A 19778-nucleotide genomic window follows, 5' to 3' on the forward strand; every position below is an offset into this window, starting at 1 on the left:
ACTTGCTGGTTGAGTGCCCCAGTGCTGCTGTATGGCTCTGAGAGCAGACACTCCACTCTTCCTTCTACTCCTTAAAGGAACAGCATTTAGGGAGGCCTAGGTTAGATACCAGGAAAAACTTTGTCACTAGGCGGGTGGTGAAGCACTGGAATGGGTTACCTAGGGAGGTGGTGGAATCTCCATCCTTAGAGGTTTTTAAGGCCCGGCTTGACAAAACCCTGGCTGGGATGATATAGTTGGGGGTAGTCCTGCTTTGAACAAGGGGTTGGACTAGATACCTCCCGAGGTCCCTTCCAACCCTAATCTTCTGTGATTCTTGCACGTCAAACCCCTGGGCTTCAGCCGGATTCCCAGCCCCACATCTTCCAATTCTCCTCTCCATGTGACTCCCAAATCCAATCCCACCGCTTTGCACCCCCATTACAGCCCCAATTCCCTTCCCCAGGTCACAACACCCCAGCCAAACTGCTTCCCACCCACCTGGACCTCTCCCGGCTGCCTCTCCTTACACCCTAGGGCCCCACCTGGGGAAATGGCAGCATTTCTCAGGACTTCCCAGACCTCCAGCCTCCCGGCTGACCCCCACTGGCATCCACCCAACCTACCCTTCTCCGGCAGAACTCAGGCAGGCTTCGGCTCCCCGACCCAGCCCCAGGTGCTGACCCAGCCTCTCCTTCGTGCCTAGGAGCTCCTGACATCCCACCGGCAGCAAGGCAGCACGACTCCCCGGGGAACCTCCCGCTGCCAGCCTGACCCCAGCGGGGTCCCAATGCCCGGTCACTGCTCGCACCCGCGGGGCTGCTCGGCTGCGATCACGGCTCGGTTCGTTCACGGGCTGTGGAGCGCCGGGGGGCGACCGCCCCCAGGGCGGGGCTGTTGCTGCTGCTCGACCCCGGTGTTTGCAGAACGGGCCGCGAGGGGCCGCCCGGGTCCGGGTCCAACCCCGACCCCAGCCCGCCGCGACCCTCCCGCCTGCCCCGGGCGGTGTCCCGGCCGCCCCTTCCCCGCTCCCCGCCGAGCTCCGGCCCCGAGCCACTGGCGCTGAGCGGACCCTGGGGCGGCCCCGGCCCGGCTCACCTCGGCTCGCTGCCGCCATCGCGCCGCCGGGCCCGGGGCTGGGAGAGGCCGGGCCCGGCCCCGGGCAGCGTCAGCAGCGCCAGGCCCCGCCCGCCGCAGCCCTGCCCCTGCCCCTGCCCGCCGCGCCGCGCCGAGCACGGGGAAACAGAGCAGCGAGCAGCGGGCCGGGCCGCCCCTGGGCACTGCCGGCTGCGGGCTTCTCGCAGCCCCACAGCAACGCACGGCGGCATGTGGGTGCCCGGCCCCGCCGCCTGCCCGGCCCCCCACCGCCCCCTTCCGCACCTTGCAGCCGCTCCCGGCTCCTGGCCGTGTGGCGGAGCGGCCCGCAGTCGGTTCCCGCCGCTGGCTGCACTGGGAGACGGGCCTGCAGCCTGCCCCGGTAACACCCGGGCGCCGCTTTGTCCTCCGCCCCGCCGCGGCCCGGCAGGCTGTCATGGCCGCAGGAGAAGCCCCTGGTGGCCGCATTTGAGAAAGGCTGATTTAGCCCCGTGGGTCTCAGCCGGGGTAGCTGTGCCCCCGGGGCAGGCGGAGGGTCTTCCCGGGAGGACATCAGCGCCTCTAGATATTTGCCTGGTTTTACAGCAGGCTCCGTTAACAAGCGCTGTGGAAGTCACTGCAAACTGAAGTGTGTTCACACCGCTCTGTGTACCAGACACTGCAGTGTAGGCACGCAATTTAGAGTCACATTCATTCATTTTATAATGATATGGGGAAAATGAGAAGGTCAGCCATGTGTCAGTACGGGCGGGCTGTGACAGGGACGTGTTTGTCTGGCTTTGTAAGCAAGTCCTTTCTAAGTGAAGTGAAACTTGGGGGTACACACAAAAAATCAAACTCTGGAAAGGGGTACAAGAGTTTGGAAAGGTTGAGAGCCACTGATCTGCTGACATAGCTAAGGTGGTCAGGGAGGTGGAGTTACTGCACTAGCAGGCAAACGCTGACAGTGGGTGTTGCAATATAACCTGGGGGCTATGCTGGCGTAGGCTGTGTAGTGTAGACATATCCTGAGCCAATCTCTTCCTAGGCTACTCTCAGTGGACATGGAGAACAATGGATCCACTCCTCTTTATCACAGCCCTTAACATACTTGAAGACTGTTATCTGGTCCCCCGGCGCTTCTTTTCTGCAGACTAAACATGCCCAGTTCTTTTAACGTTTCCATACAGCTCATGTTTTCTAAACCTCCTATCACTTTGGTTGTTCTTCTTTGGACTCCCTCCAGTTTGGCCACATTTTTCTTCAAGTGTGGCATCAGAACTGGACACAGCACTCCAGCGGAGGCCTCGCCGGGGCCGAGTAGAGCAGGACAATTACCGCCCGCATCTTACCTACCTCACTCCTGTCAACACACCCAGCATGATATTTGCTTTGGTTGCAACAGCATCGTACAGTCGATTCATATTCGATCGTGATACAAAAATCCTCCCCCCCCCCCCCCATCATGCACAAACAAGCTTGTTGTACTCTGTCTGCTTGGGTCAAATCCCTGAGATCTGTGTATCCAGGCACAGTGACCAAAGCAACGCTGTGGATATGTCTATATTGCCAAGTGTACCTGTGGCTTGGTTTGCATGTCATAGAATCATAGAATATTAGAGTTGGAAGGGACCTCAGGAGGTATCTAGTCCAACCCCCTGCTCAAAGCAGGACTAACAAGCCTGTGTCCTGTGTCTCACAGCAGGCTCAGTACAGAGCCACATGAAGTTGGAGCCATGTCCATACAAGCACTGCAGTCATACAGATTTGGTGCTAGGGTTTCTGGGGGTGTATCCCACGGTTCTTAGCCCCTCACTGGCTGGAGCTACTCCAGGGATTGGTTTGTGGCGTATTGTGGGAGAAGTTGTCCATCCTTGACAAAGCCCTGGCTGGGATGATTTAGTTAGGGTTGATCCTGCTTCGAGCAGGAGGTTGAACTAGATACCTCCTGAGGTCCCTTCCAACCCTCATCTTCTCCGATTCTATGAATTTAGATGGAATATAGGGATGCAAAGGGGCAAAGCTGTTTACATGACCTGTCACTGTCCAGCCTTAACCAAGGTCCGGGGTTTGGTATACAGAGATCTCAGCCTGCTTCGTGCCATGGAAAACACCCCTCTAAAAATAATGTAAATCTTTTACTAAAGATACAGAAAAGACGGAAAATCAGTTAAAACCTTTGAAATGTAAAGAACTAACTTTCATTTTAAAAACTTTCCTGTTTCCCTTTCGCTGTATAGAGTCTTTAGAAGGAAGGGGGGACGGGACCCTTTATTTGACAGTCTCAGATGGTGATGACTTTCCTTTTTGGAGAAAAGAGAAAAAGTTCGTTGAGATTTGCTGGAGCTGCTGCAGTTCAAGTCTGATCCCATTACCACAAAGGCAAAACAAAACAAGACTGCATCAGCCCGAAGGAAAAAAGAGAGGGATAGGAAAAAGAAGAAATAAAGTGGGGAAGGACACACAGGGGTAGGGCAGGAGGGTGAGAAGACAAAGTCTCGTGTTTCAGGTGGTGGTTGGGATTTAGCGGGAGCTGATGGAGGTATTGATGTCATCTGGATTCCTCACTCCAGCCTGGTCTTGTCAGGACATCTCGCAGGCTCAGGATAACAAAGGCCCAGGGGTGTCACAAGAGGAATAAGTTAAAAATGGGGATTAATCATAGATGAGATACAGACAAGGCCTATTCAGCAGCTGATGAAGTCACTTCCACTGGTGCTGGTTCTAAAATAAGAGCAGAAGCAAGTAAACGAGAAGAAGCTCATGCAGGAGCTGCGGGAAGCTGCGCTGTCACTGCATCACTCACTGGGAAGGCAGCACTTTCCCTCTAAACAAAACCTTTCCCCCTGCCACCACCTCACTGTGCTCTCCATGGGGCTGTTGGAGCCAGTGGCCATAAGGACTTTGAAGGACAGACCCTGTTTCCAAGAGCTTCTTTGCCATTCCCAGACCATGGGTAGTTTTAAAAATGGGGTTGGATTAAACTGCATAGCTGCATGTTTATTTCACTCTGCAAAGGGTGTGGGTAGCGCAAATCATTGTTTATTTTCTCTCTGTGCACATGAGGCCTGCCCCATTCATTTAGTAATGCTGAAAATGTTCCCTTCTCCCTCCAGAACTGCTTCAGAATCACCTTCTTTTGGAGATTAATCTGCTCCTGTACCTCTAGGAGGAAAATACGGTTTCAGTGAAAAACACCATTTTTTAATAAAAGGGAGTGACATGAAATGGCCTCACGATGGCGCCAGAACATCAGAAATGAAAAGCCACAGGCTCCTGGTTTGTCCGGTGACTGTGCAAAGGGACTGAACTCCACTCTCCCCTGTTCACAGACAGATTTGTTAATTTCGCTAAGAGCCAAACACAGGTTCACATGAAGTTCTAGGGCTGATGGACGGGGCCTTGGGACTGATTTTACTTGTCCACAAAGGCAGTGTTTGCTGGTATAACTAGCCAGGGGTGGGCAATGGTAACAGACCCGGCCCTGGCTGGTAGCGAAGGCTAGTCTCCCAGCTGCAGCTGGATACACTGCACATTGACAGTGATTGCGTAAGCAGCCCAGCACAGCCCTTTTGGAGTTTCGTGCCTGGCCCAGCACTGCTGGTAGATGTGCTGACGCCATGAATGGCAGCATGGTGCTATGGCCTGACGTCCACACACCCTCTGGCAATGAGGGGTTGCTTCCTCCCCAGATCTGATGCAGAGAGAACAGGAGTTAGCATCACACCCCTAGTTTCGGGTTCTAATCAGAGGCACCTGCTGTGTGGGAGGGATCCTGGTTGCTCAGACTCAGGGCTGGAACAGGCCCCGGGTTTAGGGGGTGGCCGCATAGTTTACTACACTCTGATGTCTCAGAAAATCTTTCTCCCGCCAAGCCTCAGGCCTGCGGCATCAGGAAAGGCTCCCACACTGCCTCAGTTCCTTTCACACTCTAGAGAGGCACATGGGGTACTAGGCAATTGGCAGAGGCTTCGGGAACCCAGAGGATTTGCCCGAGTGACGGTCTGTACCTCTGTATTCAACCCTCTATTCACACCATTGTAAGAAACTTTGTACAAAGCATGCCTTGTGAGGGATCATGGGAAAACTCATAATTTGCTGAGCAATATTGTCCTGCTAAGATCCATGTGGAAACACTGAAAGACAGAGGGAAGAGGACAGGTGTCCCTGCTGAGAGTTGGGGCTCTGCCTAAGAATCTTGGGCGTGGCCTACCCCTCCCCAGTGGTCAAAGACAGCTAATGAAGGCTCCATTAGGAGTCTCTTGTTTTATTAAGAGATTATTAGTGCTGAAATCCCTTGTTGTGGGCCGGCGCTCCTGCCCAGTTTTGCACTGAGGTTCACCCATTAAGAGCTGAAAATCACTGAGAGCTGGGAGGAACCTCAAGAGAATGAGCAGCAGAGGTCACAGGAGAGAAGCAGGTGTCAGAGTAGTGGCCACAGGCGTGGAGCAGCTGGTGGCAAGGTGCCTTATTCCCCTTTCCCCCAATGAGGGGGGGAGGTGAACTCTGCAGCTGTATCTCTGAACTCTGGGTCTGCCCTGACTAAGGACAACAACTAGGAACAGGGTGCTATGAAGGGAAGGGAATATCAAAGGAACTTCTACTTGCTGGACTTGAGAACCTGAGACAAAAGGACACTGCCCAATGTACTCGGGGGTGGGGGTTTTGCTCATGGTTTTATGCGTGTGAATCCTGCTTGTAGCATTTTCCCCAGTCAATGCCAGGTTATTTCCCCCCTTTTATTAAAAGTTTCTTTCCTACACACAGTCTCTGTGCTTGCGAGAGAGGAAATATTGCTTCTGGAGGTGCCCAAGAGGTGGGGGGTATAATTGTTCCAGGTGACTGGGGGGGGGGGGGCTGGAGCCGGTTTTGTGTTGTATTATTGAAAGGAACTCCTAGATATTGAACCCAACCCTTGTGGCTGCCGACTACAACTGGCAGAAGGGTTACACGTGAAAATCCAGGCAGACACATCAGATCTGGCCCTGGCACTCTTACTGAAACCATCCTCCAACCTCTCACCACACAAAGAGCCGACTTCCTCCCACACACAACCGACTTCCTCCAGAAACTCCTCAACAGTCTCGGTTCTGAGTCCTTCACCCTCATTCCTTGGATTATGGTGGCACAGTGTGGCCATTTCATTTCCCTCTGAATTTAACACAGAAACACACTTTCCTTTGCACAGATCCATTAACAGCAAAATCTTTTTCTGTCCTTTCTCCAAGTGAGGGCATTAAATCCATTGACATTTTCTGCCTGGAATGGAAAAAAAATGGACAAACCAAGGGGATGTTGCCATCTTCAGCCATGACAGCAAGATATTCACTCTCTTCTGTCCTTACATTGCTGTTATTTCATGGAGCATCTGGGATGGAATCAAAGGCTGGGTTTACTCAGGGTGAGGAATAAAAGAAGCCACAAACTTCCTGACATTCCCAGAGCCCTAGGAAAACCTGACCCCCTGCTACTGGAATCAGTGACATGCTGGAGATTAGAACAGGAAAGGGACTGTCTGAATTTTCAAGGTGGGGAAATGAACAATTATCTACAACAATTAGAAATGTAGAAAAAAGAATAATCTTACAGCAGTGGGAATTGTGGTATCAGCCTGTACCTAAAACCCCTGCATCAGAGCCTGGCCAGTATGGGCAAAACATTGTTACCTAGCTAATAAAGTAATCTTGTGCTGAGCTGGAGGCAAACTGAGTTTTTTGGATCCCAGAAAACTGGATGACGTGTTCTCCCAGAACTGGATGAGGTAGTTCTGGATAGGTCTCAGAGGGAACCCCAACACTACAGCAAAATGAAAAACAGAAAAAAGAATCATCTGACCGGACACCCCAGAGTGGACAAAACCATATTCTTGATCATTACATTGATTGCTTCCGGGGGGGGGGGGGGAACCCCACTGTCAAATCCTTACCAAACATCACATCCACCCCCGTCTCTCCACAGCCTAGAGGATAGTTATATAGTCCCTGAAATCCAGCCATCATCATAGTCCTCAACCATGATGACTACACTAATAGGGTCAGCTGACAACTCTCCAATGCCACCTGCTATAAAGAACTCAAGGAAGACCCCACACCACAATTTACACCAACAGATGACTTAGGAGGTGGTGCTACAAGGAGGGCTTTAGGCTATTCGACCACCGGGAGGCAGTCAGGGACTTCGCCTGAGCCGGGAGGGAAACAGACTTATGGAATGGAAGTTGGCACAACGGATTCAGAGAGTTTTAAACTAGGAATCTGGGGGAGAAGGTTGGGAGATGCTCATGTAATCTTCCTGCTTGATTCTAATATGGAGTCAGAGGAAAACCAAGTAAAAGAGGATACAGCAATGGAGAAAGGAACAAGACAGGGTAGGAGAATGGACATCAAGAGGAACAATAGTGCCAATACCCATGACATTAACAGTCACAGCCGATGCTGGCAGTTGAATGACCCTACCTAATGTGGGTGAAGCCAAGCAGAAACAGCTAAGATGTCTGTACAGCATTGCCAGGAGACAAGGGAACAAAATGAGGAACTAGAACTACCAATGCAGGAAGTGAAACCAGGTTTTATAGGGACAACAGAACCCTGGTGGAACAGTGCTCCTGCCTGGAATACAGGTATTGGAGGGCACGTGCTGTCCAGAAAAGACAGAAGTAAAGGTAAAGGTGGTGGAGTAGTATTATATATGAACGACGAGGTGGGCAGCAAAGAAATTAGAAGTGATGGAATGGATAGAATGGAATCTGCATGGGTCAATATCACACTTCAGGGAAAAAAGTTAACAGAAGTTAGTGCTTGGGGTGTGGTACAGACCCCCAGGATCCACTCTAGATATGGATGGGGACCTCTTTAATATTTTTTACAAAATAAATACTACTGGGAATTGTGTGATTATGGGAGACTCATTTCCCAGATATATTGGAGGACAAGTGCCACTAATAATGGTAGGGCCCAGAAATTCCCGGATGTGATAGCTGACAGATTTCTTCACCAAGTAGTCACTGAACCAACAAAACGTGCTCCTATTACCAGGGAGTTGGTAGGTAAGATCTCACGGGAAGCAAGTCTGAGGGGAAAAACAGTTTAAGAGGGGTTGGCAGTTTTCCAAAGAGACATTATTAAAGGCATAAGAGCAAACTCTCTCTGTGTAGGAAGATAGGAAGTATGGCAAGAGACCGCCTTGGCTTAACCCGGAGCTCTTCAATTATCTGAAACTCAAAAAAGAATTCTACAAAAAATGGAAACTCAGTCAAATTATGAAGGATGAATATAAACAAATAACACAAGTATGCAAGGACAAAATTAGAAAGGCCAAGGCACAACATGAGATTTAACTAGTTAGAGACATAACAGGTAACAAGAAAACATTCTACAAATACATTAGAAGCAAGAGGAAGACCAAGGACAGGGTAAGTACATTACTCAGTGAGGGGAGAAAAACCAGTAACTGGAAATGTCAGAAATGCTAAATGACTTTTTTGTTTTGGTTTTCACCAAAAAGGTTAGTAGCAATTGGACATCTAGCATAGTAAATGCCAGTGAAAATGAGGTAGGATCAGAGGCTAAAATAGGGAAAGAACAAGTTAAAAATTACTTAGACAAATTAGGTGTCTTCAAGTTACCAGGGCCTGATGAAACACATTCTAGAGAACATTCAAGAAGCTGACTGAGGAGATATCTGAGCCATTAGCGATTATCTTCGAAAAGTCATGGAAGACGGGAGAGATTCCAGAGTGCTGGAAAAGGGCAAATTGGTCTGAGTAAGGGATGTCCAAACAGACATGAAGAAAACACCAGCCTCACCTCAAACGTTTGAGGGAAGAAGAAAGGAGCGAAGATAACAACTTTTATCACTCAACTGGCCGAAGAGGAGCCCACCCTGATAACTTTGGAGTCAGTCCACTTCAAAGAACAAAATCTGATCAGGCTTGCAACAATGTGGGTGATTAAGGATCACACCTAATGCAGTTGCAGCATGACGGAGCAAAAACCCATAGACTTACATGGGGTCCTTTTCCTATAAAATGGGACAGAAAGATGAAGGCTGGAGGTTTGGGTCTACATCACCACACCAGCCAGGAGTACCGATGTGCATCGGCAGAACCTTGCTCCTCACCCTCGTGCTACAGTCACCTGGCCAGTGAGTACCACAAGCACCAAGAGGCTGGTAACTATAACATCTGTGAGACCCCCTATGTCTGTGTAATCTGTCTCCCTGTCTGTGTGTGCCTGTCTGTGTGTATGAGTGTGAATGAAAGTACCAACTGAAACGTGTCAATGAAGTATACTTTATTAACAAGAATCTCTGTGATTGTAGTATTGATACAATGTTGATACAATTTTCTTGGTATTTGCATTACTGATACTATTTACCAAATTTTTGTATTCACAATAAATGTGGCTTGTTGCCTTATCCCCTGAAAAAGATCCTGTGATATTTGTTATTTGAATAACAAGGAGAACTGCTAATACGGTACCTATTATTAAGAAAGGGGGAAAAAGTGATCATGAAAACGACCTCAATTGTACGTAAGTCTTGGAACAAATTTTAAATCTCTTTTTTTGAGACGATAACTGATTTTTTTAGACAAAGGAAATGCAGTGGAGCTAACCTATCTGAAGGAAGGCATTTGGTATAGGGTCACCTGGGAAATGTTTAGTTACATTGGAAACGATGGGGATTAATATGAGAATTGAAAGGTGAGTAAGGAACCGGTTAGACTATAATGTGTCATACTGAAAGGTGAACTGTCAGGCTTGTGGGAGGTTACCAGTAGAGTTCCTCAGGGATCAGTCTTGGGACCCATCTTTTTTAACATTTTCATTCATGAACTTGGCACAAAAAGTAGGTATGTGCTAATAAAATGTGCAGATGACACAAAGTTGAGAGGTATAGCCAATACGGAGAAAGACTGGAGTATCATATAAGATCTGGATGACCTTGAAAACTGCAGTTACAGAAATGGGATGAAATGTAATAGTGCAAAGTCATGCACTTAGGGACTAACAAGAAGAATTTTTGCTATAACTTGGGGACTTGGCAGTTGGAAGAAAGAGAAAAGGAGAGACCTGGTTGTATTTGTTTGTCACAGGATGACTATGAGCTGCTAATGTGATGCAGCCATGAAAAAGTCTAATGCCATCCTAGGAAAGTACTTCCAGTAGAGGCGAGGAAGAGTTTGTACCATTATACAAGGCATTGATGAGCCCTCATCTGGAGTACTGTGTGCAGTTCTGGTCTCCCATGTTTAAGAAAGATGAATTCAAACTGGAACTGGTACAGAGAAGGCCAACTGGGATGAGCAAAAGAATGGAGAACCTACCTTAGAAGAGGAGACTTAAGGAACTTGGTTTCTTTAGCCTATCCAAACAAAGGCTGAGATATGGGGAGTTATGATTGCACTCTCTAAATACATCAACGGGATAAACGCCCAGGAGGAAAAGGAGTTAAGTTGAGGGCCAATGTTGGCACAAGAACAAATGGATGTAAACTGGCCATCAACAAGTTCAGGGGCCAAAAACCTAACAAGTTTCAAAAATGACCTGGATGAATTTATGGAGGGGATGGTACAATGACATTGCCTACAATGGCATGTCGCCCATCTGCAACTTCTAGTAGCAAATACCTCCAATGGCCAGAGATAGGACACTGGATGGGGAGGGCTTTGAGTTACCGCAATGTATTCTTTCCCAGGCATCTGGCTGGTGGGTCTCACCCACATGCTCAGGGTTGAACTGATCATATTTGGGCTCAGGAAGAAATTTTTCCCCAGGTCACATTGCCAGAGAACCCGGGAGATTTCACCTTCCTCTGCTGCGTGAGGCATGGTGGATTCTCTATAACTTGAAGTCTTTAAATCAAGACGTGAGGAGTTCAGTAACGCAGACAGAAGTTATGGGCCTATTGCAGGCATGAGGCAAACTTTGGGCTAACACCATTTTGGAAAATTCTCCCTTATTCCAGCAACTTTTTAAAAATATCTGTTCTTGAAAACCACATTCAGTGTGGATGTATGAATCCCACAGATACAAATGAAAGAAAAGCATGACCAGTTTTGAGGAGCAGGCCTCCGTAGCCTGGCCTAAGGGGTCAATGGCTATGCTTTAATAGCTGGCCTTTGCAAAAGGAAAAGGGTCTGAGTACCCATAAAAATAACTAGCTGCAGACGTTTTTAACAAAAAAACAAAAACAAACAAACAAAAGCTAACAGCATTATGCATCCATCATCTTTCTTATAAATAAATAGGGACACCTCATCAGAGAAGTCATGTCTTTCCTTTGCTAATAAGAGAATTGGAAAACTAGGTGACCTTTACTGTCTAACTGGTAAAAGGTTATACAATTTGTCTCCTTGAGTAGTTTTCCTCTTAAAGAAATTGACTTTAAAAAAGCTTGTCAAAATAAATTCCATTTGAAAAAGAAAGTCTATACTGATCAGTATTTTCATATACATTATTTCTCTCACATATTCCATCAACCCAGCCTTTGGAGTAAAGTTTTATTTCAGAATTCTTTAGTCAGAAGGGGGTAAAATACATCAAATAAGCTAGTAAGTCCTTGGACATCACTATCCTTGTTAGTCTCTTGTTCATTAGCAAATAATTAACTTCATGTTAAATTTAATTCTCACTGGTAACAACATAGTCAAAGATTATAAAATCTTATACGTTACTTTCTTTTAATTCCATTTAACACCCATTTCCACCAAGTGAACCCTTTGGTAAAGTTGTGGTTTATACCTGTAGAGGTGCCTTCCATTACTGGAAGTTAATTTCTCTCTGGATCTTCTGCCAGAAGCGTTGGTGGAAGGGATCTCACACTGTGTGGGAAGGTTTGCAACATGAGAAAAACCATCTCTATTCTCTTTTCGTACTTTTTAATCTTTCGAAGTAGCAGAAGATGGAGGCTTGATGCAAAGGCATAAAACACAAGACCCAAAACTAAGAGAGGAAAACATAGAATCAGAACTCAGCATTCATATACCCTGCAGTCTGAACTTGGAGCGTCACACGCTCATTCTCTCATGGGTTACCATCACTTGCACAGAAGGAAAGTTCTTACTGTCCAACAAGGCAGCCAGTTTGGGATCCATGAGGAAGGAATGTCCTCTGAAGGCATCAACTCTCTCTCTCTTTGCCTCATGAAACTTTGGATTCAAATGGTAAAGGACAAGCGTTTCAATCTAACAATGGCATCCTGTGGGAGACAAATCAATGTCACTGAACTAGGGAGCTGTGTTCTAAACACAGTCCTACCTGGACCATAGCTCACCATAGCTTTCATCTCTGCAGTGAAAACCAACAACTGGGGGCCTACTGAGTCTACCTGAGTTCTTGCCAAACCCTTGGCATTGAAGAGGGCAAATTTACATTTCTCTAGAGAAGAAACCTTTACCAAACCACCCAAAACCTCAGCAGTGCTAGTGAGGAATGACTTCCTCAAACATGCTCAGTTCATTTCTTTAATCTGATGGCACAGGTTTAAATTAGAATCTAGATACAGGCCTAGATGAGAATCACTGTACAGTACAAGAGGCGGGGTTTCTATTTAAAAAGAGTTGTTTTCTGCAGCTGTCTCACATTCAAAACCGATTTCACTTTATACACATTAGAAGCATTACAAACGGTGAGTTCAGCAAAAACACCAATTCTATTTTCTCCACAGTTGCATAGCTAAAGACAGAATTTCCCAAATATTAGGATTAGAGAAGCGATATCTTCAGGGGTAATTTCCTCTAGGGCCTGGTCACAACTGTTTTGAGAACCAAATACATGGGCATTTTGCCTAGTTCCAAGTCAGTTAGTGTGAAACACTCTCTCTGGGTTATCTGAGGTAATATTGACTTAAATAATTGAGCAATATTGTGATTATATCTTGTTATTTAAGCTACCTGCACAGTTTGGAGTGTGCAGGTGTTCACCATTCCAGACTGGAGATTTAAAACCACTATTGTTTCCATGGTAGAATATCCCATAACTGGAAGTATTCTCTCCAGTTGACTGAACTACATTTGAACTTTCCCCATGTCATCAGAGAGGGGTGAGGGAAAAGCAAAGTTATCGACTTGTGTTATTTACAAAAGTTTTAGAATCAAAATATTAGTTTGTCTAAACTAGAAAGAGGCGTAGGTTAGGACAGGTCAAGGGAAAACATGTTAGCTAACCCAGACTATTGTACTTGGGCCATGTCAGGAGAGAAAACATAGCTGTGATTTTACACTTGGATGGCTCACTCAAGCTAGTTAATTACAAAAAACGCTACTAGAGACAAGGCTCAGATAGATTTTATCACATTGTAGCTACCTGAGGTCATTCCTGTTTTCCCCCACCTGGGGCTGATCTACATTCCTAGGAAGAGGAAATCATACTCCAATGACTCATAGAACAAAGCAGTTGATAGAAAGAGTCTTCAGCGATTCACCCCAACGAAGGCAAACTGCAAAACGCAGAACTGGACAACTCACCTGGGGGAGCTGAGAGATCACAATGGAATAAATGGCACTAACAATCCTAAAGGCCACATATGGGAATTACCAAAAATATAAAGGAAACCAAGCATTTTTGACAGCCCTAGACAAGGTTCTTATGGTGTTTATCTCCCTTGTGGATTCTCTGATGATAAATAAGGTGTGAGCTCTGATGGAAGTTTTTCCCACACTCACAGCATTCATAGGGTCTCTGTCCCGTGTGGATCCTCTGATGTCTCCTAAGGTCTGAGCGGTAAATGAAGCTTTTCCCGCACTCGCAACATTCATAGGGTCGCTCGCCTGTGTGTATTCTCTGATGTCTAATAAGGTTTGAGCGCCGAGTGAAGTTTTTCCCACACTCACAGCATTTATAGGGTTTCTCTCCAGTGTGGATGCGCTCATGGTTAATAAGATGTGAGCGACTTCGGAAGTTTTTCCCACACTCAGGACATACGTTTTTTCTCTCTCCCATGAGGATTCTCTGCTGGGCAGTGGTTTCCTTGAGATCCTTGTGATTTTCCTCACAATTGATGGATTTTCCCACTTTCTCCCCTGGCTGGTTTCCTTGCTGCCTATCCTCACGACTCCTGGATGCGTTCCCCTTAGTTCTTTGGGAAAATCCCCCATGTGGTTCCATGTGCTCAGCATCTTCCTGCTGTGGATTCTGCTCCTTGTTCTCACTCACCATGCCATCATCTCCTGAGAGAGAGAGAGAGAGACACCTCAGAAGCAGGAATGGAGAAGGGAGAGGAAACCAGAGTAAGTGCTGGACAGATGGGGGGAATTATCAGGAAATGCACTGCTCCAAACTCCTCCCCATAGGGGAGAGAGGAGGGGACCAATTCTGTCTCTACATCCCATCCCAACACTCAGGCCTGGTCTACACTGCCGGCGTCGTTGACGAGAGATACACAAGCTACGTACTGAAACTCGCATGTCTCGCATTGACTTACCAAATTTCACTTACCACGGTGTCTCCGCTGCACTGCATCGACAGGAAATGCCCGCTAGTCAATGCAGCGTTACTCTTTTTTTTTGGGGGGGGGGGGGGGGGATGGGGCGGGGGGGTTACTGCATCAGCCGGAGAGCACGTCCAGGATCGATTGTGCAGGTCTCCACTGCCCACTCAATCGATCCCGCTGCCTCCATCCGTGGAGCCAGAGGATAAAGGGAGGCTGGGAAGTGAGCTATTGCCATGTGTCGGTCAGGATGGGCAGGAAGCCATGAGCAGTATCTGCCCTGAGGATATGACACCTGCTGAGGGACAATCCTGAACTCAACCAGTTCTCAAGGTCTTGGTAGGGAACCCCATCTGTCTCCTTCAGCATCTGAGTTGGTCTAATGACACCTCACCTGCACAGGTTCCTCTCCGGAGCTCTTTTTCCTCACAGACCTGGAGATCGGAGACCCACAGCGCTTCCGCTTGTTCCAGCTGGGAGATCACTTCAGGTTTGGAAACTGGCAACCCTGCTCAGATGAAAGAAACAAATGGGATCAGGGGAATTCATGGAACGTTTGTCACAAAGAACATGGCCTTTTTTAACCACTGCTCATTTTAAAGCACTGAAATTCTGGGACTAGCTCTCCAGGTGCGCTCAAAGGTGCCCGACACAACGTTTACAAGGGGATTCACTATCCCCCGCTCTGCTGGCACACACACAGCCAGACACTCCTCATCAAAGGGGCTCTGAAAACCCAGGCAAAGTAACTCCCCATCACAGAAAGCCAAGAGGAAGTCACCTTGGAACTGCTGCTTACCAACAGAGAGACCCAAAGGTAATGAGACCATCCCAGGGAAACTGAGGCTGGCGAGCATGGGCTGGCGGGGATCAGCATAGTGAGGAATAGGAAAGAGTGGGAGGATGCATGTGCAGCATGTCAGGGATGTTAGATATCAGGAAAGCACATCCTCAGGAGGTCGGGCAGGAGTTCTAACAACAAATTTTTTGGTGGCCTCAGACTGCAGCCACCAACTCTTGCTAGCGGTCACCGTGACAATTTTTCATAAAATATTTAATTAACTTTAGGAAACACAACTAAATATGCACACGTACATGTCCAAATCATTGTAATTTATGTAGTTTTTTTTTTGCAGGTTCAATAAAAACAGAAATGTACAGTTGTATCTATTCTTTACTGGACCTAAGCAGAAAAGAAACACAAATAAGGTTCTTTGAACGTTCTTTGATTTTTTGTTGGTGTTTCTTTTGCTTTTTTTGCTTGTTTTTTTTTTTTAAAAAAAAAAACTACTTACTAGCTAGTCAGTCTGCTGCTGTGAAAAGTGATATTTTGTACGTTAACATCACCTTTGACAGCCTCCCAGATACTAAGTCTGTTGTGAGAAGTGACATTAACAGGCATGCAAATATCACTTCTCACAGCAGACTTCCGCAGCCCCGGCAAGCCTGATTAAGCCCCAGATGGGAAGGTGGGTAGGAAGGCAGCAGGGGCCAGGGGTGATGGGGGTGTGAGCCTGGGGTTGGCCAAGACCCAAGCCCAAAGTCCTGTGGCTGGGAGATGGAGCCTGCTGCCATGCGGCCAACGCCCCGCAGCCAGATCCTGCCACCCCAGGTCTGCAGCCCAAAGCACAAGCCTCACGGCACCCAGGAAAGTGGAGAACTCACCGGCTACCTGCTCCTCCAGTGTTTGTGTCTCCAGAGGAGGGCAGGACCCAACCCCTGATGGTGGCCCCAAGGGGAGCCGCTGCTTCCCTCCTCCCCCAAATCACTGCTCAGGAGGCTGTGGTTGCAAGAAAAGCCCCTGGGGCCACATTTGGGAAACAGTGAGTTAGGGAATATAGCGAGACAGGTGTAATGGGAAGGAGTATGAAAATCTCCCAGTGTATGGAGAAGGTTACAGAATGACAGAATCACAGAAATGTAGATCTAGAAATGACTTCAAGCGTCCATTTAATCCAGCCCAGGCACTGAGGGAGGAACAAGTAAACCTAGGCCATCCCCAACACGTATTTGTCTAAAATGTTCTTAAAAACTTTCAACCACGGGGATTCCACCACCTCGCTTGGAATCCTATTCCACAGCTTAACTACCCTTCTAGTTACAATTTGATCCCTAATATCTAACCTCAATCTCCCTTGGTGCAGATTAGGATTGAGTACAGTCTTTCAACCAGTTTTGCACCCACTTGATTATAGTTTTATCTCGCCGCCATTTCCCTAGTTTTCCTAAGAGAATGGCATGTGGGATTGTATCAAAGGATGTACTAAAACGAAGATATAGTAAATTTGTTGCTTCCCTGTAGTACCCTAGGCCAATAACCTTGTCAACGTAGGAAATTAGGTTGGTTTGGCATGATTTGTTCTTGACAAATCCACGCAGACTATTCCTTTTAATGCTATTATCCTCCAGGTGCTTACAAACTGGTTGTTTAATAAAACATTCCTGTATCTTTCCAGGTATCGAAGTGAGGCTGACTGGTCTATAATCCCCCATGTCTTCTTAGTGCCAATCTCTAACAACGGGAACAGTGTTTGCCCTTCGCTAGTCCTCTGAGACCTTACGCGCCCTCCATGCGTTCTCAAAGATAACCGCTAATGGTTCTGAGATTGCCTCAGCTACTTACTTACGTACCTAGGATGAGGATGGAGAATTAGATATTACAGCTCGGTAGCCACAGACTAAATCCTCTGGAAAAGGAGACTAGGAGAATTGAGAATAAGACCCTGTGGTCTCAGGAGGGACTGACTCAAAGATCCAAGGAGCCAGCAGGGAAGAGAGACCATGGCTGCTACAGATAGGGAAGGGGAGCGAGACCCTCCATGTCCCCAGAAGTTTCATTACCAACCTATGACATCACCAAGAAAACGCACATTTCTGCCAAGGAAGGAGTCACCTTGTGACAGGGAGGAATGTAAGGAACCAGGAACAGTGGCTGGGCTCATAGTCTGTCGGAAAGAGGGGTGTGTGGTGGGGGTAGGCTCTGAACCGTGGAGCAGGACAACTGAGGATCATATTTGAAAATACGTAAAAGAAAGCGACAGCGGATTTCACTTAGAATGGAGTGCAGGCTCTCCAACCATGGGGACTGCGCAGGGATCCTCTCACAACAGGCTCTAGCTCCCCGAAACCACCTCTCCTTTTCCCCCACTAGCCCCGCCCTCCCCACTTATCCGGTGTCCCTTACACCACTCAAACGTTCAGCTGTGGGTGAAAAATCCACACCCACGTGACATAATGAATCCGACCTGCCCTCCTAGGTCAATGACAGAATTCTTCCATCACATTAGCTGACACCTCTTAGGGAGGTGGATTAACTATGGTGATGGGAGAATCCCTTCCATCTCTTCGTTTACCCTGGTCTACACTTACCTTAAAATTCGGCGTCAGTCAACGGGAGTTACGCAAGCTACGTAGAGCAGCTCGCATAACTCCCGGCGACTTAACTTCCGCTGTGTACGGCGTCTTCACTGCGCTGTGGCACTGGAGGGGGTGGTTTTAATAAGTCGACTTCCGGATCGATTGAGCGGGTCTTCACTGACCGCTTAATCGATCCGGATAGATCGATCTGATGGCGGCGACTTTGCTGTCGTCAGTGAAGACGTACCCCCAATGTCTACACGGAAGCACTGAAGCTGTGCTGCTGTAGTATTTGAAGAACAGACAAGTCCTTTGGCCTATTTCTCCAAACCCCCTGGATGGAGTGGTGGTGCTCTGTAATAACCATGAGCGTTGTGTGTTGTCCTGGATATGGGATATTTACTGTCTGAATACCTTGATTTACTTCAACAAGGGGTTGGAAGGAAAAGAAGCACAAACGGAAGAAGACTGGTTCTAGAGGAACCATGCCTTCGTAAACATTTAAGGATTGTGAAGAGACAATGCCTGAATGATTAGCTTTAAATATTCTACCTCCTAGCTCCAGACAATGTACAGACCTGGTTTAGAAGAACAGGACCAGAAGATCAGTACTGGTTACAATTCAGTTTAAATAAAATTCTGTTAAAATACAGAAGATCAGTATTGGTTACTGATCTCTGGGATCAGTAACTGGTTAAAAGATAGGAAACAAAGGGTCAGTTTTCAGAACGGAGAGAGGTAAATAGTGGTGTTCCCCAGGGGTCTGTACTGGGACCAGCACTGTTCAACGCATTCATAAATGATCTGGAAAAAGGGGTAAACAGTGAGCTGGCAAAGTTTGCAGATGATACAAAACTAATCAAGATAGTTAAGTTCAAAGCAGACTGAGAAGAGTTACAAGGGATTTCACAAAACGGGTGAGTGGGCAACAAAATGGCAGATGAAATTCACTGTTGATAAACGCAAAGTAATGCACACTGGAAAACATAATCCCAACTATACATACAAAATGGTGGGGGTCTAAATTAGCGGTTACCACTCAAGAATGAGATCTTGGAGTCACTGTGGATAGTTCTCTGAGAACATCCACTCAGTGTGCAGCAGCAGTCAAAAAAGCTAACACGATGTTGGGAAGCATCAGGAAAGGGATAGATAGTAAGACAGAAAATATCATCTTGCCTCTATATAAATCCATGGGACGCCCACATCTTGAATACTGGGTGCAGATCTGGTCACCCCAGCTCAAAAAAGATATATTGGAATTGGAAAAGGTACAGAAAAGGGCAACAAAAATTCCCAGAAGCTGGGAATGGGCAACAGGGGATGGATCACTCAATGATTACCTGGTCTGTTCATTCCCACTGAAGCACCTGGCATTGGCCACTGTCAGATGACAGGATGCTGGGCTAGATGGACCATTGATCTGACCCTGTCTGCCAGGTCTTATTTCAGATCAAACTGACTGGAGCAATTAAAAAAGGGACTCCCTATCGGGAGGACACAGCTGTTCAGGTGATTGTTTGGGGGCAGAGACAGAGATAAGAGGACCACGCTGGGGTGTCTGAAGAACTTAGACCTGCCTCGCCGACCATCAGCGGGGACACAGGCGTGAAGACTGTTATTTTTAAATCCTTTTTTCTCTACTGCAAAACAAAACAGCCTTCTTCAAACCAGAGCTGCGTTTGTCACTGTACACCACTGATCCCAGCCTCTCTAAGGAGCCTGCACTCAGCCTGACATGCGGGGTACGCACAGCTGATATGCAGGGTAAGGTAGCCTAGAGCCCAGTCAAGGAGCGGGAGAATTGCAGAAATCCACTCCAGGAAAGGGGAAAGCATGAGGCTGACATCCTGGGGGGCAGAAGCACTCAGAGATACTGGGAAGGGGACAGAGCTCTAGCTAGCCCTGTCACACCCACGCCCCTTCTTTCCACTGCTCCC

General features: G+C 47.5%; 1 protein-coding gene across 1 annotated transcript in view; it reads right to left on the reverse strand.

The window, feature by feature from the left end:
- The window catches only part of LOC137154362 (zinc finger protein 585A-like), a 41018-nt gene that overhangs the window by 8058 nt on the left and 13182 nt on the right, over positions 1–19778 (reverse strand). The window contains exons 11-15 of the mRNA XM_067549948.1: positions 14876–14989; positions 13718–14221; positions 11828–11996; positions 1360–1529; positions 1078–1273 (exon numbers count right to left, since the gene is read on the reverse strand). Coding sequence (XP_067406049.1) covers positions 1078–1273; positions 1360–1529; positions 11828–11996; positions 13718–14221; positions 14876–14989 — 1153 coding nt within the window. The remainder of the gene's footprint in view (positions 1–1077; positions 1274–1359; positions 1530–11827; positions 11997–13717; positions 14222–14875; positions 14990–19778) is intronic.

This window comes from Emydura macquarii, unplaced genomic scaffold, assembly GCF_026122565.2.
Source record: "Emydura macquarii macquarii isolate MOO-44397 ecotype Brisbane River unplaced genomic scaffold, CSIRO-AGI_Emac_v2 contig_1254, whole genome shotgun sequence".
Classification (NCBI taxonomy): Eukaryota; Metazoa; Chordata; order Testudines; family Chelidae; genus Emydura; species Emydura macquarii.